The 26,012-nt window shown below is 39.5% G+C and overlaps 3 protein-coding genes across 6 annotated transcripts; all 3 read right to left on the bottom strand.

Annotated features, from left to right (window-relative positions):
* Positions 1-1,153: 1,153 nt before the first annotated feature.
* On the bottom strand, positions 1,154-22,495 carry LOC149070135 (thiol S-methyltransferase TMT1A-like). Of its 4 annotated transcripts, none has more exons than XM_089250091.1 (4): positions 11,098-11,190; positions 8,437-8,484; positions 5,786-6,343; positions 1,154-2,715 (listed from the first exon to the last, which is right to left on the bottom strand). In XM_089250091.1, exons 3-4 carry the CDS (start codon positions 6,335-6,337, stop codon positions 2,479-2,481), a joined length of 789 nt encoding a protein of 262 aa, XP_089106217.1. In that variant the 5' UTR covers positions 6,338-6,343; positions 8,437-8,484; positions 11,098-11,190; the 3' UTR covers positions 1,154-2,478. The 4 variants fall into 4 exon arrangements, with proteins under 4 accessions (XP_089106217.1, XP_089106218.1, XP_089106219.1 ...); XM_089250092.1 differs by lacking the exon at positions 8,437-8,484 and adding an exon at positions 8,724-8,898 and having other exon boundaries at positions 11,098-11,183; XM_089250093.1 differs by lacking the exons at positions 8,437-8,484; positions 11,098-11,190 and adding an exon at positions 22,413-22,495.
* Positions 14,488-15,156, bottom strand: LOC149070136 (uncharacterized). Its single transcript, XM_089249280.1, has one exon. The coding sequence runs from the start codon at positions 15,154-15,156 to the stop codon at positions 14,488-14,490; it is 669 nt and encodes a 222-aa protein (XP_089105406.1).
* On the bottom strand, positions 16,164-25,155 carry LOC149070134 (thiol S-methyltransferase TMT1A-like). The gene is made up of 3 exons (XM_089250094.1): positions 25,066-25,155; positions 21,189-21,746; positions 16,164-16,582 (listed from the first exon to the last, which is right to left on the bottom strand). Exons 2-3 carry the CDS (start codon positions 21,738-21,740, stop codon positions 16,346-16,348), a joined length of 789 nt encoding a protein of 262 aa, XP_089106220.1. The 5' UTR covers positions 21,741-21,746; positions 25,066-25,155; the 3' UTR covers positions 16,164-16,345.
* Positions 25,156-26,012: the final 857 nt, after the last annotated feature.

Here is a 26,012-nt window from a genome sequence, read left to right as displayed (position 1 = left end):
GCCACCTTTCAAGCGGCTTTGTCCGTTGCCACTCAAGATATTTAAGAAGTCAGGAAAAGCGTAAAGAAAATCATATACATTGTTACATGTTTCTTTAATTCTAGAAAGTTGTCCAAAAAACTCTGAAAAAGATATTTTTATGGACAACTTTCGGAAAAATATAATTTTGGACCAACAAAATAATAACTAAATAGGAGAAATATTTTGCGGACGGGCAACAAATACATAACAAACTATTGCAGGAACGACATCGTGGGATCCGTGGACCAGCGGTTGAAGAACACTGCACTGGTTAGCAATTTCTTAAAGATCTAATAGTATCACGATTATGAGAAGGTATTCCGTCATTAAAATATAACTTGGTGAGGCCGTCTTCTTCAACAAATTAAACCGAGCACAACCAGGCTCTTCACTACCGCATGGCTGCCAACTTTGGAGAATGGGAATTTCGCGCGGATCAATTCCGTACAAAAATAAATATAAAAGGGATATTTTAAAACATTTTAAGTATTTTTCACTAGTAAAACGGGAATTTTAGGGATATTTTTCTGTTGCTAAAAGCGTGACACCGTGCAAAACCATCACAAATCATGGCCAACCAGTAGGTTGAAGTCCCTGGGTTAAATTACCAGTCATCATTTACTCTCAAAAATCTCACAAACCAATAAAAATCTCCGTCGGGCCCGAAACGGGACATATGGATAAATCAGATACACGCGATCGTGCCAATTTTGGATTTCAAAAGGCCGGATTGACGCTTGCTGTTTGGCGAATTTTGTGTTTTCTTCCCAAAAATATTTTTTGTGATTTAACGAAATGATGCAATTGACACAAAGCTTATGAAGCAGCAGTTTTTTTCTTTCTCGGGTAAAATCTTTAGGAACATTTTTTCCTTAAATGTAGGAATTTTTTACAATCACGAGCGAAATTCGGAAGATATAAAAAATTTTTCGGGAGTCCGGGAGACAGAATATAAATTCGGCAGCCTCCAGGAAAATCCGGAAGACTTGGCAGCTATGCATTCTCGCGATATAAGCTCATTATTGCGATATATTTGAAACTGAAGGCTACCTGACCTGACTACCTCCTATAAACACGCAATATAATGGGATGAGAGTTGGCTGAAAAGCGCGAACCACTGACAAATTCACAATTCAAATCATCAAATATTTTATTATATTCACAGTGTACAGACTGAATAATTTAAAAATACACGCTACTACACTGCTCAAAACAATTAGGGGAGCACATGGTTTTAACAAAATTACGCAAAGATGTATCCGATAAGTAACATAAAATGAATCATCCATAATTTAAAGCCTAGCAGGAAACGGAAGAAGAAAACTTCATATGCAAATCAAAGTTCATGACGTCAAAAACCAGAAAAAGGAGATAAAGAGAGAAATCGGGATGTTGCAGAAACATCCGTTTTACTGCCGTAACTGTGAAATTCGATTGCGCAGTATTTTTTTTTTTGAGACAAGGTGACTTGAGGATGTCTCAACAACGTGATTTACCGGAATCCATGGCATGGCGTGTTATAGGCAGACTGGAATCCGGACAAACACAACGTAGTGTCGCGGACGCTGTTGGAGTCGCCAGAAGTGTTGTTGCAAGGCTGTGGAATCGATTCCAAGAAACAGGAAATGTTATACGTCGACCAGGGCAAAGTCGGCTACGCGCCACTACAGCAACTGATGACCGGTATATACGGTTAACAGCCCGTCGAAACAGAACAAAGAATGCTACGCAGCTGCAAAGACGGTTGCTCTTGGCAACAGGACGAAGGGTGTCCAGCCAAACAGTACGTAATCGGCTTCATGAGGGAGGGCTCTATGCACGTAGGCCAATGGTCTGCATTCCGTTGACCCCACGCCACCGTGCGGCCCGAAGAAGATGGGCTGCTGAACATCGAGATTGGGAGCAACATGATTGGAGCCAAGTGCTGTTTACAGACGAGTCCCGATTCAGTCTGGAGTGTGACACCCGACGTGTTCTGGTATGGAGGGACAGGGGCACTCGAAATAACCCCGCATTCATTCGTGAAAGGTCACAATACAGACGAGCTGGTTGGACGGTATGGGGTGGAATCAGCATACGCGGACGTACGGACCTGCATATCATTCGGAATGGCGTTTTAAATCGAATTATCGTTTACATGTAACCAAATTGTTGCCCTAAATCATCTTTTCATGTTTTTTCCATATTTTCAAAGAATTAAAGCTTAATTCCAAATTTTTTTACGTCTTTTTTCTGTATTGCGGATTGATACGCGTGTATTATCCATTGTATGCCAATACGTGGCTGTCTCGCACGGTTTTCTTCACTTCTTTGCTTGCTCCTCTAATTGTTTTGAGCAGTGTATATAAAAAGCTCGATCAAATTTTGCTCGTGGGGGTAAAAAATTACGTATTCTGGTGGCTGTTCTCTCTCTCTCTCACCGGATGTTCAAACACCCAAACGTGCTATAGATGGCGCTTATTTCGTCGCTATGCCGTACGCTAACGGCCGGACGTACAGTGGCAATTTCAGAATTTCCGTCAACCTCAGATCGATCTCCGAAAAACCATTCTTCTTGATTTTGTTCACGGTGTCCCTGTCGACGCGGCAGCCGGCGAAGAAGACCGACCACCACGGACTGGCGATCTTCTGGACGATCTTACCACATTGGTTATTCGGGAACGCGATGTGCTCCACAAACAGGAACAAACCTCCCTAGGAGACAGGAAAGAAAGAAAAAATCGTAGTTATTACAATGTAATTCGCTGTCTATATGTTACTGCGGAAGCCCGAAGTGCGGCCAATTCGCGAAGTGACCTCGAATTGGCCGAGAGTTTCGGTCAAAGTACGATTTCCAGAAAGGATTCTGGCTTTGGCCGGCCAATGCGCGAAGTGGCTGGAGGTTTTTGGGTTAAGTTCGATGTGCTGATGTAAGACAAATTCATTTTTTTCATCGCCAACATGAGATACATGACTATACGAGGTGATTCAGGAAAGATGGGAAAACTTCAGAGATGATAGTACACACCGATACAAACAATTGTCACCAAAGAATGCATGGTCTAACACAGTGATTCCCAACATGGGCGTTAACACCCCCTGCGAGAGATGGAATGTTCCAGGGGGGCGGTAGAAGCTACGGGTATAACATAGGATCCTATGGGTTCGATTCCGTTGGGGGCGATGGGACAAAAAAATTTCTAAAGAAGGGGGCGATGGGACAAAAAAGGTTGGGGAAATGGTCTAACATGAAACGCAAACACGCTAGCGCGTCTAGAAACGGTCGTTCCGCAATCGTTAAAACGATATTCCTGTTGAAATTTATTGGGAAAAAAAGAACACCACACACATGCATGCAAATGTTACCTGTGCAAGAAGAAAGAACCGTACGCAAATCTGCGTCACAGTGAATAAAAAGCGTGGACCTGCATCAGACCGGCTGCCGATGCAAGCGCGCAAGTGTTTTCTGATTGGGCCTCCGCCCGATGGGAAAACGCTCACCGTACATTCGTGATGCCTCTGTGGTACTTCCATTTGCAGCTCCGTAAATGAAATGCACGTCGGCTTTTACAGTATTACTAAAGTACGCCATTATCCCGCACGTTACAACTATTAAAACGATTGCACGCTGGAATAACTTCACAGGACTGGCGTCCGCCCCCTTTTATTCACAGTGACGCAGATTTTTATACGGTTTCTTCTTCTTCCCCAGGTTACATTTGCAGCATGGTGTTCTTTTTTTCTCCCGATAAATTTCAACAGGAATGCCGTTTTGGCGTTTGCGGAGCGGCCGTTTCGAAACGCGCAAGCGCGTTTGCATTTCATATTAGACCATGCACATTTTGATGGCAATTGTTTGTATTTGTGTGCACTAATATCACCTCTTGAAGTTTTTCCCACTTTTCTGAATCACCCTATACATAGTAGCTGCATTGCATTTGCTACATATGACAAGAAGGGGGGGGGGGAAAGAGAAAATTTAGAGAAAAAAATATTTATGTACAAAAATAGGCATATAGTACATATAGGCATATTCTGACAAATTGTTGAAAAGAAAGTGATTACCCCATCGTGTCGTCGATTTGATGAGTGGTCAATAGGGCGATGACTCCGAATCATGTGTTTTGTACGGACTTTGGACCATGGATCTACGGCCACTTCACGAACTGGCTGGCCAAAGCCAGAAATTTGGATATTTTCCGTTTTAATTTACAACGAAATTGTCCGATTCGCGAACGGCCAAATTTCGGGCTTGGACCATAACATCTAAATAGAGTAAAACCCTACACCCGCCGCGTTACGTGATTCCGAGCTGCGCAAAACCAGGTTTTTTTTGTGCAAGCGATGGGGGGGGGGTGACTTAATAATATCGACCATTAAAATAGAACGCGCAGTGCTAGCTCCTCCTCAAAACCGGTTCTTAGTAACGTAGCGCTCTGGTTGTGGATTCGCCTTCAGATGTCACTCTATATTTGTTTGTACAAGATAAACAAGAATCTGGATGCTATGCGGGGATGATATCTTTTGGACAAAAAAATTAATTTGACTCTGCGGAGAATCGAACCACCGACGGAGTGCTACCAATATGCTATAGCGGCAGTAGGAATTTTCTTCCATAGAGCTTATTTATGTTGAACAAGAGCAATGGACAGTCCGACACGATTAGCCTCTGTTCGATCGTGCGGGCATCGTGCTTAACCCAGTTCAAACCCCGTTGGCGGAACAGTAATGGTCAGCTGAAGCCGGTGTTTGTGGGTTTTCCAACTTCCAAGTGTCTCAGTAGACAGCAGGCAGACCTCCAGCTTGTGAAAATTCAAACATTTACCACCATCTCACTTCAGAATGTGGAAGACAAATGGCAACACCAACAGAACACGAAACAAGCACAACTCTGACAAAATTGATACGTTAGAGTCCACACATACACAGTTCCACAGAGTAATATGTACGATGTGCATGAACGGTTAAGCTGTGGCTTGACACCTAAATGGCGTTTACGAGCAATTAGATGAATTGTGCCAGCCTGTCGATTCCACGGTACCGTTCAGCATGCATGCGGTCCAAGAAATAAAATTCCCACAGCTTCTATAGCCTATCGGTAGTGTACTCTGCGAGAAAATGGTGGTTCGATTCTCCGAGAAGGCAAGTCACTTTTTCTTTCCAAAAAAAATCATCATCTCTGCATGATATCCAATTTCCTTGAATTGGTTATCTTTCTTTTATCCCTTTCAAGCCCGAGCATTTTTGATGCTCAAAAAATGCATTAAAAATGTAGATGTTAGCAAATCTATTTGCAATTTTTTTGCATCAAAATTTGTGAAGAAATAATTCATTTCGTTCAAATTTTTTCAGCCAGGTGGATGTGCATGGTATATTTATCCTCACATAAAATTTTTCTCCAAAATTTTATGCAATAAATCACACTTTCTCCTGGGAGCGATCTTACCCCCCCCCCCTGAAAATTCAACTGTAAGTGCTGCCCCTCTCATGAGAGTCCCCAAAGCTCATATTCACAATATTTATAGCTCAAAGCTTACACAATCGTTTAAGCCAGAGCTTAATTTTCCGTGGTCAAAAGAAAAAATTCTACAGTCAGAGAAAAACCACCCACACATTTGTGGCACCAGGGTCTGAAAGGGTTTTAATCCGAGTCCAAGAACAATACGCCGTACTGCATTCGTGTAGCGCTTATTCAATCAGAATTCACAGATCTCACACTCGCAAATACTTATCATAGCACCAAACATGGCCCCCCGTGCTTTGGGGTGTCTAAACAAGCACTTACCGGCTTCAATACACGCCTTGTTTCCTTGAGCACTTTCAAGGCGTTCGAGGTTGAACAGAGCACCAACGTCGATACCACAATGTCGACGGAATCGTCACCGACGTCGGACATGTCTTCGGCCATAGCGTGGACGATCCTCTCGAGTTTGACCTCGGGATGCTCATCCAACTTCTTCCGCAGCGAATCTTCGAAGTTCGGATTCATGTCGACGGCTATGAGAGAAGAACCCTCCGGATAATACTTGAAGTTTGCCCCGGCTCCGATGCCAATTTCCAGAATTTTGAATGGTTTCTTGTCTTTCCTCTCGTCCAGCTTAGCCTTGAGGATCTCGAAAGTGACTTTCCTGAGAGGGGCGAATGCTTTTTCCAAAGAAAGACCCTCGGAATATAAGAAGACCCACGAGAAAAATTTATTTTGGATGACTTTGCTGAACTTGAGGAGTAGCATGAAAGGCAACAGGATCGTCAGACACAATACCCACACGATGATCGATAGCAGTCCATAAACGATGCACTCCGCTGTAGAAGTGTATTTTTCATCTGGACCAGCCATCCTAAGCTAAAAGTGGGAAACGAGAGGATAACATGTCAATATAATCTAATATGTCTTAACAGAAATCGCACAATCATCGTCATCATGATCATCATCGAGATGTTAACTTTAAGTATACAAAATTTCGGAAATCTGCCTCTTTCGCTTCTAGTATGGAAGGCAGACGGCAGCACCCCATCATTTTAACATGGGAATTGGTGCATTTAGCCATCTTCACTCCAAAATATGGAAGGCCTATAGTAGCACCGGTAAGAACACGAAACAAGCATAAGACTGACAAAAAAAAATACGTTAAGGACCGCATATACACTGACAACACTCATTCCGGCATGCAGCGATTCGTTAGAAATTAGTAGCACCTGTCCAACTTCATGACACGAATGTGAGTCTGGATCTTCCATTTACAAAAGTCTCTCCATAGAGAGCAATCAGGATTAAAATGCTTAAAATTCATACATAATACAACAGGAAAAATAACCTGGTGAGTTGTTTGCTTCCGAATTTGGCAGACGGATGGCATCACCTCTTAAACACTTAACAGGCATTCCTCAGAAATGAACTTCATGCTCTGATTTTCGAGAGCCATCTTCCAAACGCATACAACGCATACAATGCAAAGAACGCATACCCCCTAGACAGGGGTTCTCAAACGTTTTGCACCTGCAATGACAAAGGTTGGCAGCTCACCAGGACACCACGGTGCACAGTTTGAGAATTTTTTCCCTAGACAGTAGCTTCCCTGAAGAAAAATCTGAGGAAATTCAAGAACACGAACGAAAAAAAATTTGTTTTGGACGGCTTTGCTGGACTTGAGGAGCAGCACGAAACCCAGACGCCGATTGATATTAATCCGTAAACGATGCATTCCGCTGCAGAAGTATATTTGTGATCTGGACCTGCCATCGTCAGCTAAAAATACATAACAACAGGAGAACCATGTCAATATAACCGAATATGTCTGAACAGCAACTGTACAGTCATCATAATAGAGACTAGATGTTACCCGCGGCTTCTTTCGCGATTTGGTAATTTGAATATTATGTTCGGCAATGATTTCCAAGAACTGATAGATAGATAGAACCGCTCACAACGCCGGACTGATGCAAAGCATCTTACTTCCGTTACCTAAAAAGAGGCAGAGTTGTGTCGGAAAACGTTAGCAAGGATTTATAGTGGTGGCTCCCCTTGCCCCGTGCGTGCAAGTTTCTAATCACTCGCGTCGTTCTCCCCATGAAGACAGCCATCAACTCGATGCAACGTACAAGCCATTTGACAAAAATCGGTGACTGAATCCAATGACTAGGGAGAAAAATTGCACGTGCACCCAGTGGCACATAAGGGCCGGAGACCGGAGCCTGACATTTAGAAAGAAGTGTGGAAAAGAAAAAAAAAATTCTCAGAATATAAAATTTGAACCCCTCGTGACACCCCGTGTGAGTTGAATCTCTAGAAATGCCGTCTTAGTCGTTATATTATAAAATACAATACTGACCAAAAGTTCATATTTATAGCTTCAGCGGTTCGGGCTCAGCGATGAGTGCTGTTTCATTGAACTCCCGACCCCCACTAATGATCCTTATAGATGTTGAATTTTGAAATATCCCTCCTGAGTGAGGGTCTACATTACAAAATAAACTTCTGACCAAATTCCAACTTCAGATTCAGCGATTTCAGCTAGCGACGATTGCCCCATAACCTTTGAGCCCCCCTTCCCCTCCCCCCCCCCCAAATATTTGTGTTCGAATAATGTTTCATAATTGTAAATTTTTGACGCCTTCAACCTGCGAGCTAAATGCGGCCAGCCAAGGGATTACATCTGTCCTACGACAGTTGTACCTGTAGAAAAGTATTCGAACACACAACACGATAAATAAGTAGGCTGACCATATTTCTTCCAGAAGAAAATACAGGATATATATCATCACAAAGAAGTTACCAAAACCAAGTGAAGGGGCCAATTACAGCCAAAAAAAAATTGTCGAAGGCAAAAGTAGAGTTGTTACTTGCAGCCGAAGATAGCATGATTTTGCCGCCCCCACAACCACTGTAAAATTCGATGATTTTATAATGGATATTTTTATAACTCCCCCCCCCCTCACCTTGCTGAAGTCCTAAAGGTCCCATTTTTGTCTTGCAGGATCGAAATTCTGAAAAAACGAGGTATAATTTAATTCATTTAAAAATTAAGGAAAAATAAAGATATTTATATTGTTCTGAATTTTCCCAATTTTTAACAGAAGCAAAAAAAAAATTTTTTTAAGATGTAATGTATTTTTGTATGCAATATTTATTGCATGGAATTTGTTAATTTTTTGAAAAGCAAAGAATATATTCAAAAATATTTAACACATATTGATTTTCTAAATATTAATATATACAGTCAAACCTTGTCAGTGCGTCACCCGGTTAACACGTCACTCCGCTTACTAGGTCACTTTTTGGAAGTCCCAATTGTCCTCAGACAGGAATTGCACAGCTATGGCTTACTCCGTTTAACGAGTCACTCCGCTTACGAAGTCATATTTTTGCTCTCCCAAGAGTGACCCATTAACGAGGTTTGACTGTATATAGTAGGATAAAATATATATAAGAGAAATGAAGATAAAAAATGGAGATGTAGTGAAAAAATATCTTTCGAATGACAAAAAAAAAAATTTATATATATATATATATATATATATATAGATAGATAGATAGATACATACATAAAAGAATTATTTTTTAAGGAAAAGGAAACAAATTGAATTTTATGAGAGTGAAATAGAACCTATGCGGTGGGTCTTCATCAGGGGGAACTCCATGCATGGTTCGAAAAGTGTAGGCGTTTCTGAAGGGTGGCTATGTGTAATCGCATTAAAAATGCCAACCCTTTGTCGTGGGGGAGGAGTGTTGGGAACCACCGGATAGGTTCTATTTCACTCTCATAAAATATAATAAGAGCCAAAAAAACTGGTACAGGCATGCGTATGCAAATAAAGAGATATGGAACCAATCAGAGTACGGCGCTGCGGTCGGCAACGCTTATATGTAACACAACAAGTGTCTGGCATAGTTGTTAGATCGGTTACTGCTGCTACAATGGCAGGTTATCGGCGCACGAGAGATGGGACATAGCATCTCCGAGGTAGCGATGAAATTTGGATTTTGACGTGCGACCATTTCACGAGTGTACCGTGAAAATCGGGAATCCGGTAAAAAATTAAATCTACGACATCGCTGCGGACGGAAAAAGATCATGCAAGAACGGGACGACTGACGAGAATCATTAAACGTGACAGACGTGCAACCCTTCCGCAAATTGCTGCAGATTTCAATGATGGGCCATCAACAAGTGTCAGCGTGCGAACCATTCAACGAAACGTCATCGATATGGGCTTTCGGAGCCGAAGGCCCACTCGTGTACCCTTGATGACTGCGCGACACAAAGCTTTACGCCTCGCCTGGGCCCGACATTGCGCTATTGATGACTGAAAACACGTTGCCTGGTCTGACGAGTCTCGGTTCCAATTGCTTCGAGCTGATGGACGTGTACGGGTATCGAGACAACCTCATGAATCCATGGACCCTACATGTCAAGAGGGGACTGTTCAAGCTGGTGGAGGCTCTGTGATGGTATGGGGCGTGGGCAGTTGGCGTGATATGGGACCCCTGATACGTCTAGATACGACTCTGACAGGTACGTAAGCATCCTGTCTGATCACCTGCTCCCATTCATGTCCATTGTGCATTCCGACGGACTTGGACAATTTCAGCAGGACAATGCGACACCCCCACACGTCCAGAATTGCTACAAAGTGGCTCCAGGAACACTCTTCTGACTTTAGACACTTTTACGCTGGCCACCTAAATCCCCAGACATGAACATTATTGAACATATCTGGGATGCCTTGCAACGTGCTGTTCAGAAGAGATCTCCACCCCCTCTTACTCCTACGGATTTATGGACAGCCCTGCAGGATTTCATGGTGTCAATTACCTCCAGCACTACTTCAGACATTAGTCGAGTCCATGCCACGTCGTGTTGCGGCACTTCTGCGGGCTCGCGGGGGCCCTACACGATATTAGGCAGGTGGACCAGTTTTTTTGGCTCTTCAGTGTATATTTTTTAAGATATTTATTGCATAGAATTTCTTAATTTTTTTTTTTAATTTAAGCAGTTATTACGTGAAATTTCTGAATTTTGGTATTTATTGTATAAAATTTCTTATTCTTTTCGAAAAACAAAGAATATTTAAAATATTTAACGTATTGATTTTCTTAAATTTTTTTAAAGAATATAAAGACGTTTATTGTATTGAGAATTTCTTAACTTTTTAAAAAGACACATATTTTGAGACATATTTATGAATTTCTTATAGTTTTTTTTTTAAAAGAATATTAAAGTTACATATACAAATATTTATTAATATATTTAATTTCTTAATCTATTTTAAAAGTGAGTATTCAAAGATAAAGACTGTTTGAAGATATTTATTTTATTAAACTTCTTTTTGAACTAATTAAAGACATTTACCATTTTTTTACAGAAATTTGTAGAAATTTCTTAATTAAAAAAAAATATATATTTCTTGTAAAGGTATAAAATTTATATTTTTGAACATAGATAGCGCTACATACTGAGACTGTCTAATCTTCCCAAGATAAAAAAAAAAATCAAGCAAATGAGAGAGAAGAAGGTGTAGAATTAAATTCAGGAAATAACTTTAATTAGAAATTTAATTAATAAATTCGAAAATTAATGAATTTCGTGATTGACTTACATTTAATGGCGTATTCCACTGTATAATAATAAATCCACACGCGGAGAGAGAAAATATTTGCACCTCTGTTTTGATCCGGTAGCAAACAGCAACTAGATGGCGCTTACGTAAAAATTCTCTTATCAGCCAATCGCAACATGACGCGTCATCTCTCTATCTGGTGACGTGGGTGAGACGCCTTCATATGCGAGCTAAGACGCCTTCATAAGGCGTATTAAGGAGTTCTAGACGTGGACATATAGAAATCGGCATTTATCTTTAGAAATTCCGAATGAATTACAGGTATTAAGACAATGGCTTCAAATTTCGAAACAGGTAAAATGCAGTGAAACCTCCTCTCTTCAGCGGACACCGGTTAAAAAAAAATCTGTCCGTAAAAGAGAGGTGACCGTTTATCAGGGGTTTGAAATGAAAATTTTTATTATATAAGGGGAAATTATTTCACACACACCGTAAAAGAGGAGTGACCGCATACGAGCGGTGTCCGTTAAGAGTGGTTTTACTTAGGATGAGTCGCAGGGATGGCCAATTTGGGGAATTAGTGCCCAAAGAAATTAGTAGAATGCGAGAAGTGAGGTAAAATTTGTACAGAGCCCGCCACAAATCCGCCTCTGCCCAGAGATCGCTGGACCAGGTCAAAAAACGAAACGAGTGACCTGGAGAGTTTCAAAGCATGGTGAGTGAACAAGAGTTTGCAAGCACGTGATTCCGCAAAAGAGTGACTTACTGCGCATGGCAAGCATGGTAATGACCAATAGTGACCCAGAGAGTATGCAAGCATCGGAATGCCGAGAGAGTGACCAAGAGCGTATGCAAGCATGGGGGGATAACAAAAAGATTAACCTATTGAGCGAAGAGATCAGGTGAGTAAGAGACCAAAAAGCTCGACCTAGAGCATGTGCAAGCATGTGAATGATTAAAATAGTAGCTTCACGGGTGTGAAAGCATGTGAGTGACCTCAAGCATGTGTAAGCATGTGCAGGACCAAAACAGGAACCTAGAAAGCGTTTGAGCATGGGAATGACCAAAAGAGTACGCAAGTATGAGAATGACTTAAAGAGCCACCTATAGAAAGTGTGTGAACATGCGATTTATCAAAACAGTGACCTAGAAGGTGTGCAAGCATGTGAATGGCCAAAAGAGAGGTGTTCCTGGAGTGTATGTGAACATGAGATTGACCAATAAGAACCAGATCAACGACCAACCAAAAGAGTGAACCGAGGCGTGTGCAAGCATATGAGTGACGAAAAGTGTGAAACCAAAGAATGTGCGAGCATGGGAGTGACCAAAAATTCGACTTAAAGACACAGACGTATTTACAGGGGTGGGGGCTAAGCGGGCTATAAGAAAGGGCGGCGAATTCGAAGAATGAGTGGTTAGGAACATGACCCGACAGACGAAATCTCGACAAGCCACAATTCCGAACAACGAAATTCCGATAGATGAAATCCCGACAAGCCACAATCCCGACAGAAGAAATCGCGACAAGTAAAAGTCTCGACGAATGGAATCTCGACACTGTCGAGAAATAACTCGGCTTATGCGTCAGAAATAGAATTTCTTTTATAATAACATTCGTCGAGTATTATTAAGTTCTGCGTGTTTCGTCCTGTTGTCCGTTGAAGACGGTCAATAATTTTAAAACTGATTTCAAAAAGTTAGGATTTTGGTGTGTCGGAACTCATAGTAGTCGGCAAAAACCTTAAATCTGTCTCTGTGCATAATACAATTAAACAATTCTACAAATATTCCCTAGGCATCAAAAATTTCATTAATGAAGATTGACTAACTCGACCGAAATTATAAAAAAATAAAAAGAAAAGAAACCACACAAGTGAACCACAGACAAATTTCTAAATTCAAATCATCAAACACTTTATTCTATACACAAAAGAGACGAACTGAATAATCGAAAATATATTGAAGCTCGTTGGAATTTAACTCGTTGAGAAAGAAAATCAATTCTTTGCAGTTTCGGATGTTCAAACACTCGAATGCACTGCAGGCGAAGCTCATTTCGTCGCTATGCCGTACGCTAACGGCCTGAGGTACAGCGAAAATTTCGGAATTTCCGTCACCCTGAGATCGAACTCCGAAAATCCATTCTTCTTGATTGTTCTCACGGTTTCCCTGTCGACTCAGCAACCGGCGAGGAAAACCGACCACAGCGGACTGATGATCTTCTGGACGACCCTACCCCACTGGTTATCCGGGAACACGACGTGCTCTAGGATTAAGAAAACGCCTCCCTGTGGAAGGAAATTCTTAGTCGAATTGCTTATGTCTCTTAAAATCCCCTAAGAACGGGAATGTACACTGAATTGGTGTTGGTAGCTGTGAACCTGAAGACCAAGGTTTGAATAACGCTCGTTCATCAATTTTGTCGTGCACATGTATTTTTTGGTTTTTATAATTGCACTAGCCGCAATACCCGGCGCTGACCGGGTTTTCTTCAATTTCTGGGGAGGGGATTAAAAAGTTACAAACCATTATAGAGGAATAAATTTTAATAGAAGAGTTGATCATTTTTGCCCAAGAATATTGAGAAGACACCAACGAATAAGGCAAATACACAAAAAATAATATAAGTCCTAATGCATTTCAACACCAATGGGTGCCGTCTTCAGGGGAAAAATTTAACCACTAGTCTCGCTGACCGAGTTTCCCACGTGGGTTGAATACCAAATCTTCACGCTCGGTTGCTCAGCAGAAGAAGTACGTCTGTTCACTTCAAACATCGTGGTCAGAATGAAGCTGTGAGCCTGCGTGAGGTACTAATGCAGCGTCCTGATTGGACATTTGCGGAATAGTGCTATCCGATTGGTCCATTCGAATTTTCTTGTAATTCCCGCACGAAATTAATTTGAGCCATGTTGTTGCGATCGGGGGTGTAGATTTATTATCGTTCACTAGTATATTTTTGAAGGCCCGAATATATGTGCCTTCGTAGAAATCTAGATCAACTGTGGACTTGACTTTGTGAAAAACTCTCGCTTCTTGAAATTTGAATTTATGGCCTTCTTTTGCCAACAGTGAGTGGCGACGGTCGATTTTTCACATTCCTGATTGTTAACACAGCGATCGTGTTCATTTAATCTTGCTTTTATGGGTCTCCTCGTCTGTCCTATATAACCAAGAGAGCAATCACCAAATGGAATGTAATAAATGCCTCATTGTTTATTCTGCGATATAGCATCTTTAGGGGACATGAAACCAAAGTTTTTAGTGGGCACATCTACGGTTGTTAGATTAAACTTTTTAAGAATCGGTTTGATCTTCAGTGAGAGTATTGAATCGTAGGGTATGACTACACTTTCTCTGAGTGGTCTCTCTGTAATATTTTCTAGAGTGGTTCCTCGTGCCGGTTTCAAGATTTTTCTGCTTAATTCGTCAACGATCTTGGTGTTGAACCTCCTGTCTATCGCAATTGCTCTGATGGGTTTCAAGTTCATGGTCTAATGTGTTCCGATCTGAACAGATATTAAATGCTCTCGCTGCATAGGTGCGAAAAGAAGAACGTTTCTGTTGCATGGGATGCCAAGATCTGAAATGAGGTGGTAATGAGACCGCGAAAGGCTTACAATAGACCGAGGTTTGGAACTGTGATTTCTGTTTCGTTACTAATACGTCCAAGAAAGAGAGTTCATTGTTAGTTTCAAATTCGGCTGTGAACTGAACATGAGGGTCTATGTCATTCATAACGAGTAACAATTGTTCCAAATCATCTTTAGAGCCGTCCCAAAGCACAAAAGTATCGTCCACGTATCTTCGATAAAATGAGAAGGGCACAACGTTCAATAGCTTACTCTCAAAGTCGTCCATATATATATCACACAAAATCGGCGAGATGGGATTGCCCATTGCTAGACCATCTGTCTGGGTGTAAAACTTGTCATCGAAACTGAAGGCTGTTTGTGAGATACATGTGAAGGTGAGATTGCAAATTTCTTCTACTTCAGGCTGTGAAAAATTGTGGGTTTTAAGTCGTCTTTCTAGACAACTGATACTACCACCTATGGGAATGTTAGTGAACATTGACACTACGTCGAAAGACACCATGTTGAGCTGTTTGGGTTCAATTGTACGTATTATACAATCACTTTCGATTGCGAAGCTAGATGAATTTCTAACTGTATTATTATTTGATTTAGTGAGTGGAGAGAGAATTGGGACAAGGAATTTAGCGAGCTTGTATGACGCTGTACCAATGTTAGAGACTACGGGACGGAGAGATAGTGTTGGTTTGTGCACTTTGGGTAGGCCATAGATACGTGACGAAATGGCGTTTGATGGAATTACGCTCTTTTTTGCATGCTCGGGAAGAGAGACACTGGTTTTTACCACTTCTTTCAATTTTCTCAAGTGAGAATCAGATGGATCTTTCTTTAATTCTTTATAAGGACCACTCAAAATATGTGATGTCATCAACTCTGAATAGTAAAACCAGAATTTTAGGGGTATTTTTCTCTTGCAAAAAGCGTGACACCGTGCAAGCCATCACCAATCATGGCCAACCAGTAGGTTAAAGTCCCTGGGTTAAATTACCAATCATTATTTACTCTCAAAAATCTCACAAACCAATACAAATCTCCGTCGGGCCCGAAACGGGACATATGGATAAATCAGATACACGCGATCGTGCCAATTATGGATTTCGAGAGGCCGGATTGATGCTTGCTGTTTGGCGAATTTTGTGTTTTCTCCCCAAAAATATTTTTTGTGATTTAACGAAATGATGCAATTGACACAAAGCTTATGAAGCAGCAGTTTTTTTATTTCTCGGGTAAAATCTTTAGGAACATTTTTTCCCTAAATGTAGGAATTTTTTACAATTACGGGCGAAATTCGGAAGATATAAAAATTTTTCGGGAGTCCGGGAGATAGAGCGCAAATTCGGCAGCCTCCAGGAAAATCCGGAAGACTTGGCAGCTATGCATTCACGATATAAGCTCATTATTGCGATATATTTAAAACTGAAGGCTACTTGACCTGACCACCTCCTATAAACACGCAATATAATGGGATGAGAGTTGGCTGAAAAACGCGAACCACTGACAAATTCACAATTCAAATCATCAAATATTTTATTATATTCACAGTGTACAGACTGAAATAATTGAAAAATACACGCTACTATATACTTAAAAAGCTCGATCAAATTTTCCTCGTGGGGGGGGGGGGGATTATTCTGGTGGCTGTTCTCTCTCTCACCGGACGTTCAAACACCCAAACGTACTATAGATGGCGCTTATTTCGTCGCTATGCCGTACGCTAACGGCCTGACGTACAGTGGCAATTTCGGAATTTCCGTCAACCTGAGATCGATCTCCGAGAAACCATTCTTCTTGATTTTGTTCACAGTGTCCCTGTCGACGCGGCAGCCGGCGAAGAAGACCGACCACAACGGACTCATGATCTTCTGGACGATCTTACCACATTGGTTATTCGGGAACGCGATGTGCTCCACAAACAGGAACAAACCTCCCTAGGAGACAGGAAAGAAAGAAAAATCGTAGTTATTTGCAATGTAATTCACTATCTATGTTACTGATGAAGCCCGAAGTGCGGCCAATTCGCGAAGTGACCTCGAATTGGCCGAGAGTTTTGGTCAATGTTCGATTTCCAGAAATGATTCGGGCTTTGGCCGGCCAATGCGCGAAGTGGCTGAAGTTCGATGTGCTGATGTAAGACAAATTAATTTTTTTCATCGCCAACATGAGATACATGACTATACGAGGTGATTCAGGAAAGATGGGAAAACTTTAGAGATGATAGTACACACCGATACAAACAATTGTCACCAAAGAATGCATGGTCTAACACAGTGATTCGCAACGTGGGCGTTAACACTCCCTAGGGGCGATGTAATGTTCCAGGGGGGCGATAGTAGCTACGGGTATAACATAGGATCCTATGGGTTTGATTCCGTTGGAGGCGATGGGACAAAAAAATTTCTAAAGAAGGGGGCGATGGGACAAAAAAGGTTGGGAAACTGGTCTAACATGAAACGCAAACACGCTAGCGCGTCTAGAAACGGTCGTTCCGCAATCGTTAAAACGATATTCCTGTTGAAATTTATTGGGAAAAAAAGAACACCACACACATGCATGCAAATGTTACCTGTGCAAGAAGAAAGAACCGTATGCAAATCTGCGTCACAGTGAATAAAAAGCGCGGACCTGCATCAGACCAGCTGCCAATGCAAGCGCGCATGTGTTTTCTGATTGGGCAACCGCCCGATGGGAAAACGCTCACCGTACATTCGTGATGCCTCTGTGGTACTTCCATTTGCAGCTCCGTAAATGAAATGCACGTCGGCTTTTACAGTATTACTAAAGTGCGCCATTATCCCGCACGTTACAACTATTAAAACGATTGCACGCTGGAATAACTTCACAGGACTGGCGTCCACCCCCTTTTATTCACAGTGACGCATATTTTTATACGGTTTCTTCTTCTTCCCCAGGTTACATTTCCTGCATGGTGTTCTTTTTTTCTCCCGATAAATTTCAACAGGAATGCCGTTTTAGCGTTTGCGGAGCGGCCGTTTCGAAACGCGGAAGCGCGTTTGCATTTCATATTAGACCATGCACATTTTGATGACAATTGTTTGTATTTGTGTGCACTAATATCACCTCTTGAAGTTTTTCCCACTTTTCTGAATCACCCTATACATAGTAGCTGCATTGCATTTGCTACATATGACAAGAAGGGGGGGGGGGGAAAGAGAAAATTTAGAGAAAAAAATATTTATGTACAAAAATAGGCATATAGTACATATAGGCATATTCTGACAAATTTTGAAAAAGAAAGTGATTACCCCATCGTGGTTTGATGGGTTGCCTTAGCTAACGTGGACAAAAGAATGACGAAAAAATACGTCAATAGGGCGATGACTCCGAATCATTTCTTCTGTACGGACTTTGGGCCATGGATCTACGGCCACTTCACGAACTGGCTGGCCAAAGCCAGAAATTTGGATATTTTCCGGGTTAATTTACAACGAAATTGTCCAATTCACAAACGGCCAGATTTCGGGCTTGGACAATAACATCTAAATAGAGTAAAACCCGACACCCGCCGCGTTACGTGATTCTGAGCTGCGCAAAACCAGAGGTTTTTTTTGGGCACGGGGGGGGGGGGTGGCTTAGTAATATCTGTGTCGGAAGTGAAATGAAGTGATGTATAATAATCGGATCGGGTGAAAAGACCATGGAGCAGAAGATGGACAGGTTGTTGACTGTTGGGCATGAGAGATGTCGGACGCTCTGGTTTACGCGTCTATGTAAATAAATATGATTATGAGTTATTCTCGTTGGCTCTGGTGTATATTTAAATAGTGATATGTCTAGGAGGCCAAGCGAAGCAATATCCACAATTAAAACTGAACGCGCAGTGCTAGCCCCTCCTCAAAACCGGTTTTTAGTAACGTAGCGCTCTGGTTGTGGATTCGCCTTCAGATGTCACTCTATATTTGTTTGTACAAGATAAACAAGAATCTGGATGCTACGCGGAGATGATATCTTTTGGACAAAAATATTAATTTGACTCTGCGGAGAATCGAACCACCGACGGAGTGCTACCAATATGCTATAGCGGCAGTAGGAATTTTCTTCCATAGAGCTTATTTATGTTGAACAAGACCACGCAATGAACAGTGCGACACGATTAGCCTCTGTTCGATCGTGCGGGCATCATGCTTAAGGGTACGTCCATAGTGCACCGCTTCCCGCTTCTCGCTTTATTGCTTAAACCGCGGCAGTTGTAGAAGGCGAGATGATCCCTCGCGATTCTAGCCGGTGGTGGTTATAGTGCACCGCTCGCGGGAGCGTCTGCCTGCATGGGCAGTTGGCATCATGGAGCTATCACGTCGGGATCTATTGTGTGTTTTTGTTGACAACAAAAAATATTTATTACAAAATTAAACATGAAAGAATGACGAATGTACATGAAATTAATAGGACTCGCCTTGAAGTTGCAATGGGTTTAGTGTAATCGCTAATTATAGTAAATTAATTAATTGATGATAAATCAGCGATTTCGCTTTTAGTGCCACAACAAATTTTCGATTAGAAAATTAATCGTTACAAAATTCCGTTTGATTTAGTTTTATCGTTAATTAGTTTATATTAATGATAAAACTAAATCATGATCGATAATTAACTAATCAACTAATAACGATAAAACTGAACTGGCCGATAATTAACTAATTAACGGCAAAATCCGTTGGATTTCGTTTTATCGTTAATTAGTTTATTAACGATAAAACTAAATCATGATCAATAATTAGTAACGATAAAATGAAATCCAACGGTATTTTGATTAATTAACGATATCGTTTTCATTACGTCAACTAATTAACGATTAGTATTAACAATAATTAGGCGTCATAAAAACTCCGTTGGATTTAGTATGATAATTAATGATCCTTAATTAATTAATGATTTCGCTTATTATGTCATAACTAATTAAAGATTAGTATTAGCAACAATTATCCATCACAAAAACTCCGTTGGATTCAGTATAATCGTTAATTAACCTTAATTAATAATTAACCAACGATATTGCTTTTATTATGTCATCTAGTTAACGATTAGTATTAATAATTAATCGTCACAAAAACTCCAATTGGATTCACTATAATTGGTAATTTTCTTTAATTACTTAATGATTAACGATTTCGCTTTTATTATGTCATAATTAATCAACGATTAGTAATAACGATAATTGATCGTTACAAAAACTCCGTCGATTTACTATTCCATTATAAAACGAACACTTAGAGGAAAGTATCCGTTCAAAACTGCAAGCGGTGAGCCGGTCAAGCGAGAAAAAGAAATAATAATTCATTCTGGTTAAAGCGGGTAAAAGCAGTTTGAGCCGGTATAAGCAGGTAGGCGGGCGCACTATGGCCGCCCCAATGAGTTTTCACGATCTTTTTTCAGCCGCGATAAAGCGAGTAGCGAGAAGCGGTTCACTATGGACGTACCCTAACCCAGTTCAAACCCCGTTGGCGGAACAGTGGTAGTCAGCTGAAGCTGGTGTTTGTGGGTTTTTTTTAACTTCGAAGTGTCTCCGCAGACAGCAGGCAGACCTCCATCACGATGCCTACATAATGTGAAAATTCTCCACATTTACCACCATCTTCATTTCAGAATATGGAAAACAAATAGCAACACCAACAGAACACGAAACAAGTACAATTCTGACAACGTTATTGATACGTTAGAGGCCACACATACACAATTCCACAGAGTAATATGTACGATGTGCATGTACGGTCAAGCTGTGGCATGAAACCTAAATGTCGTTTACGAGCAACTAGATGAATTGTGTCAGACTGTCGATTCCACGGTACATGCGTGATTATGAGCTTTCACGTTCAGCATGCATGCGGTCCAAGAAATAAAATTCCCACAGCGTCTATAGCCTAACGGTAGTGTACTCTGCGAGAGAAGGGTGGTTCGATTCTCCGAGAAAACAAGAGAGAGTCAATTTTTCTTTCCCAAACAAATGCGTGATATCCAGTTTCCTTGAATTGGTTATCTTTCTCTTATCCCTTTCAAACCCGAGCATTTTTTCGCATTTTTGATGCTCAAAAAATGCATTAAAAATGTAGATGTCAGCAAATCTATTTACAATTTTTTTTTTTTTTTTTTTTTTTTTTTGTGAGGAAATATTCCATTTCATTCAAATTTTTTCAGCCAGGTTGATGTGCAAGGTATATTTATCCTCACATACAATTCCTCTTCCCCCCCCCCTCCTGAAAATTCAACTGTAAGTGCTGCCCTCTCATGAGAGTGCCCAAAGCTCATATTCACAATATTTATAGCTCAAAGCTTACACAATCGTTTAAGCCAGAGCTTAATTTTCCGTGGTCAAAAGAAAAAAATTCTACAGTCAGAGAAAAACCACCCACACATTTGTGGCACCAGGGTCTGAAAGGGTTTTAATCCGAGTCCAAGAACAATACGCCGTACTGCATTCGTGTAGCGCTTATTCAATCAGAATTCACGAATCTCACACTCGCAAATGCTTACCATAGCACCAAACATGGCTTCGCGCTTTGGGGTGTCTAAACAAGCACTTACCGGTTTCAATACACGCCTTGTTTCCTTGAGCACTTTCAAGGCATCCGAGGTGGAACAGAGCACCAACGTCGATACCACGATGTCGACGGAATCGTCACCGACGTCGGACATGTCTTCGGCCATAGCGTGGACGATCCTCTCGAGTTTGACCTCGGGATACTCATCCAACTTCTTCCGCAGCGAATCTTCAAAGTTCGGGTTCATGTCGACGGCTACGAGAGAAGAACCCTCCGGATAATACTTGAAGTTTGCCCCATCTCCGATGCCAATTTCCAGAATTTTGAATGGTTTCTTGTCTTTCCTCTCGTCCAGCTTAGCCCTGAGGATCTCGAAAGTGACTTTCCTAAGAGGGACGAACGCTTCCCTGAAGAAAGGACCCAGGCAATTCAAGAACACGAACGAAAAAAATTTGTTTTGGACGGCTTTGTTGAACTTGAGGAGCAGCACGAAAGGCAACAGGACCGTTAGAGACGATACCCAGACGCCGATCGATATTAATCCGTAAACGATGCATTCCGCTGTAGAAGTAGATTTGTGATCTGGACCGGCCATCGTGAGCTAAAAATACATAACAACAAGGAAACCATGTCAATATAACCGAATATGTCTGAACAGCAACTGTACGTCCAAGGGCGTAGCGAGGGGAGGGGAACTTGGGGGTCTCGTCCCCCCCCCCCGAAATGTGAGAAAATGACCAAAAAAAGGGAAAAAGATTGCCAAATCTATTGTGTACATTACAAAACATTACATTATCTACATTACAAAATAAACTTCTGACCAAATTTCATATTCATAGATTCAGCGATTTCAGCTTAACGATGATTCCCCATAACCTTTAACCCCCCCCCCCCCCCACCATGACCACTCTAGGGGTCAAATATTTGTGTTCGAATAATGTTTCATAATTGTAAATTTTTGACACCTTCAGCCTGCGGGCTAAAGCGGACAGCCAAGGGATTCCATCTGGCCTACGACAGTTATTCCTGTAGAAAAGTATAGGTACACACAACACGATAAATACGTAGGCTGACTATGTTTCTTTCAGAAGAAAATACGGGATATATATCATGACAAAAAAGTTACCAAAACCAAGTGACAAAAAAATTGTCAAAGGCAAAAGTGGAGTTGTTACTTGCAGCCGAAGATAGCATGATTTTGCCGCCCCCACAACCACTGTAAAATTCGATGATTTTGTAATGGATATTTTTATAACTCTCCCCTCACCTTGCTGAAGTCCTATAGGTCCCATTTTTGTCTTGCAGGATCGAAATTCTGAAAAAACGAGGTATAATGTAATTCATTTGAAAATTAAGAAAAAATAAAGATATTTATATTGTGCTGAATTTTTTCCCCAATTTTTTTAAAAGAAGCAAGAAAGTTATTTTTTTTAAGATGCAGCATTTATTGAATGTAATTTGTTAATTTTTTGAAAAGCAAAGAATATGTTCAAAAATATTTAACATATTGGTTTCCTTCGTATAAAAAAAAAAGATATTTTTTTAAGATATTTTTATTGCGTAGAATTTCTTAAATTTGCTTTTTAAAAATTTAAACATAGTTATTACGTGAAATTTCTAAATTTTGGCATTTATTATAGAAAATTTCTTATTCTTTCGGAAAACAAAGAATATTTAAAAATATTTAATGTATTGATTTTCTTAAATTTTTTTTAAAGAATAAAGACATTTATTGTATTGAGAATTTCTAATTTTTTTAAAAAGACAATATTTATGAATGTCTAGTTTTTTTTAAAAATAATATTAAAAAGAGAGATAGTTATTTATTTTTATTTATTTATTTATTTATTTTTATTTATTTATTTTTATTTATTTATTTATTTATTTATTTTTATTTATTTATTTATTTATTTATTTTTATTTATTTATTTATTTATTTATTTTTATTTATTTATTTATTTATTTTTATTTATTTATTTATTTATTTTTATTTATTTATTTATTTATTTTTATTTATTTATTTAACAAAGAAATGTACAAGCATACATATACAAATAGAGACAACTTTTCATCCAAGGTGAACATGACTGTCACATACAAGATGATGGGTTATTGATTTAAAAAAAAGAAAGTACAATGTGTGAGGGGGGAAATAGGTATATATAAACACTTTTACATACACGCAAATATAAATGGGGAGGAAAATTGATAGTTAAATATCAAATAAATGGGTGAAGGGGGAAAAGCAAAAAGTTAATAGTAACATCATTGTGGCAACGCATGGTGGGTGCATTTTAAATATCAAATTTAGAGATAATAAGTATGATTTGAATAATTGAGCTACTGTCAGAAAGGCAAAATATTTAAAATATTGATAAATACAATGGGAGGAAATCAATTACTTTAATTAGTGTGGGGGCGATTTCTTTAAAAAAACAAAAGACTAAAAGTGCACGGAGATATCATCAATAGACAATAAATATCTTTTGAGGTACTTCTTGTACGTGTAAAGAGAGGAAGCATTCCTAATTTCAATGGGCAGAGAGTTATAAAACTTAGGTATTAGGTAAGAGAAATGAATTTTTTTTATGTTTTTGTGAATAATTGGCAAAGAATATGTAGCGTTACGCCTAGCAGAAGATCGAGTGGATATTAATGGTAGGGAGTATTGACGTTTAAAGAGAAGTAACAGGGATTTATAAAAATATAAATATCTAAGTGGTAGAATTTCTATACTTTTGAAGAGAGAAAGTGATGGAAGGAGTATAATAGTCATTAAAAATTAGCCTTATAATTTTCTTCTGTAGTGATAAAAAAGGTTTTAGGTTAGTCAAATAGTCACTACCCCAAATAGGTAAACCGTATAGTAAGTAAGAATGGAATAGGGAGTAGTAGAGGGTGATTACAAACGAGCGATTAACAAAATATTTTAGAAAATAAAATTTATACATTGTAAATCTTAATTTTATTTGTAGATTATGAACATGGGATTTCCATTTCATGTCAGAGTCAATATAAATACCCAGATATTTTATAGTATTCACTTGTTCAAATTTATGACAGTTACAATCATTGTTAATGTTACATACAGGTTTATGAATCCCAAAGTCAATATTCAAGGCAGGAATGTTATGCACAGAAAAGTTAATATATTTAGTTTTAGAGATATTAAGTTGAAGATCATTTGCATGAAACCAGTCTCTAATTTTTATCATGTCAGAATTTACTGTAATTTGCAGAGATTCATAGGTAGCAGCAGAATAAAGTATCATCCGCAAACGTGATTATCTTGCCATCAATTTTTAGATTACATAAATCATTTATAAATACATTAAAGAGAAGGGGGCCAAAAACAGATCCCTGGGGGGGACACCTCGGTTTACCCCTAAAAGAGTAGAACTTATTTTTTTTAAAAAACAAAGGACATTTAAAGATATATATATATATATATCCAATAAATATATTTATTGGATTCAATTTCTTATTTTTCAAAATACAATTAGATATGGATACATCGTACATGATGGACATTATACAAGGTATTTGTTGGAAGGGTCTGATATATGCAAGATATTTGTTGTACTGAATTATTTTATAAAATTATTAATCAAAGATAAAGACTGCTTGAAGATATTTATTTTATTAAACTTTTTTTTAAACTAATTAAAAATATAAAAAAAAATACAGAATATATATATTTAATTAAAAAAAAAAATATTTTTTTTTAGATGTGAATTTTATATTTATTTTCGAACGTAGATGGCGCTACATACTGAGACTGTCTCTAATCTTCCCAAGATTTTTTTTGTTAAAATTAAACCAAGCAAATGAAGAAGGTGTAGAATTAAATTCAGAAAATAACTTTAATTAGAAATTCAATTGATAAATTAAAAAATTAATGAATTTCGTGATTGACTTACCTTTAATGACGTATATTCCACTGTATAATAATAAATCCACACGCAGAGAGAGAAATCCTTTACACGCCTGTTTTGATGCGGTAGCAAACAGCAACTAGATGGCGCTTAAGTAATAATTATCTTATCAGCCAATCGCAACATGACGCGTCATCTCTCTATCTGGTGACGTGTGTATAGAAATCGGCATTTATCTTAAGAAATTCCGAATGAAAATTATAGGTATTAAGACAATGGCTACAAATTTCGAAATAGGCAAAATAAAGTGAAATCTCTTTTGCGGACACCGGGTCAAAAAAAAAAAATCTGTCCGTAAAAGAGAGGTGATCGTTAATCAGGGGTTGGGAATGAAAATTTTTATTATACAAGGGGAAATTATTGTTCACCGTAAAAGAGGAGTGACAGCATGCGAGCGGTTTCCGTTAAAGCAGGGGGTCCCACGAGTGTTTGCTAGGGGACGCTGGGTAAGATAAAGTTAATAAAAGTCATTGTAAAAATAACATAAACCGCAAAAACCACAGCCGGCATGAAGTAATCCGTACTTGTTCGGTCATTCACAAAGGAAGACGCTCGTTCCGCTGCCTTTGTATTGAAAGCAATAAAAATTATTGCTTCCCCGAGGCGACCGCGGATCCTGACAAAGACTTTTATTATCTTTAACTTTAATTCTCTTACCCAGCGTCCCCTAGCAAACTCTCGTGGGACGGGTCTTTAACAGGGGTTTTACTTAGGGTGAGTCGCATCGGTGGCAAATTTGGGGAATTAGTGCCCAAAGAAATTAGTAGAATGCGAGAAGGGAGGTAAAATTTGTACAGCCCACCACAAATCCGCCTCTGCCCAGAGAGCGCGGGACCAGGTGAAAAGACCAAAAGAATGACCTGGAGAGTTTCAAATTGGTGAATGAACAAAAGAGTTTGCAAGCACGTGAATCAGGAAAAGAGTGACTTACT

This window comes from Pholcus phalangioides, unplaced genomic scaffold (genome assembly GCF_987345545.1).
Source record: "Pholcus phalangioides strain wild (caught in Gottingen) unplaced genomic scaffold, Ppha-v1.0 ptg000022l_1, whole genome shotgun sequence".
Classification (NCBI taxonomy): domain Eukaryota; kingdom Metazoa; phylum Arthropoda; class Arachnida; order Araneae; family Pholcidae; genus Pholcus; species Pholcus phalangioides.
This window is presented reverse-complemented; position numbering and strand designations above follow the sequence as displayed.

What these genes read in the sequence shown, in the direction of transcription:
- LOC149070135 (XM_089250093.1), bottom strand. Translation starts at nt 6,337, where the DNA reads ATGGCTGGTCCAGATGAAAAATACACTTCTACAGCGGAGTGCATCGTT. An exon ending in CAAGGCGTGTATTGAAGCCG is followed by an intron (nt 2,716 to 5,785) that starts GTAAGTGCTTGT and finishes CCTGTCTCCTAG; the next exon opens with GGAGGTTTGTTCCTGTTTGT.
- LOC149070136 (XM_089249280.1), bottom strand. Translation starts at nt 15,156, where the DNA reads ATGGTGTCTTTCGACGTAGTGTCAATGTTCACTAACATTCCCATAGGT.
- LOC149070134 (XM_089250094.1), bottom strand. Translation starts at nt 21,740, where the DNA reads ATGGCCGGTCCAGATCACAAATCTACTTCTACAGCGGAATGCATCGTT. An exon ending in CAAGGCGTGTATTGAAACCG is followed by an intron (nt 16,583 to 21,188) that starts GTAAGTGCTTGT and finishes CCTGTCTCCTAG; the next exon opens with GGAGGTTTGTTCCTGTTTGT.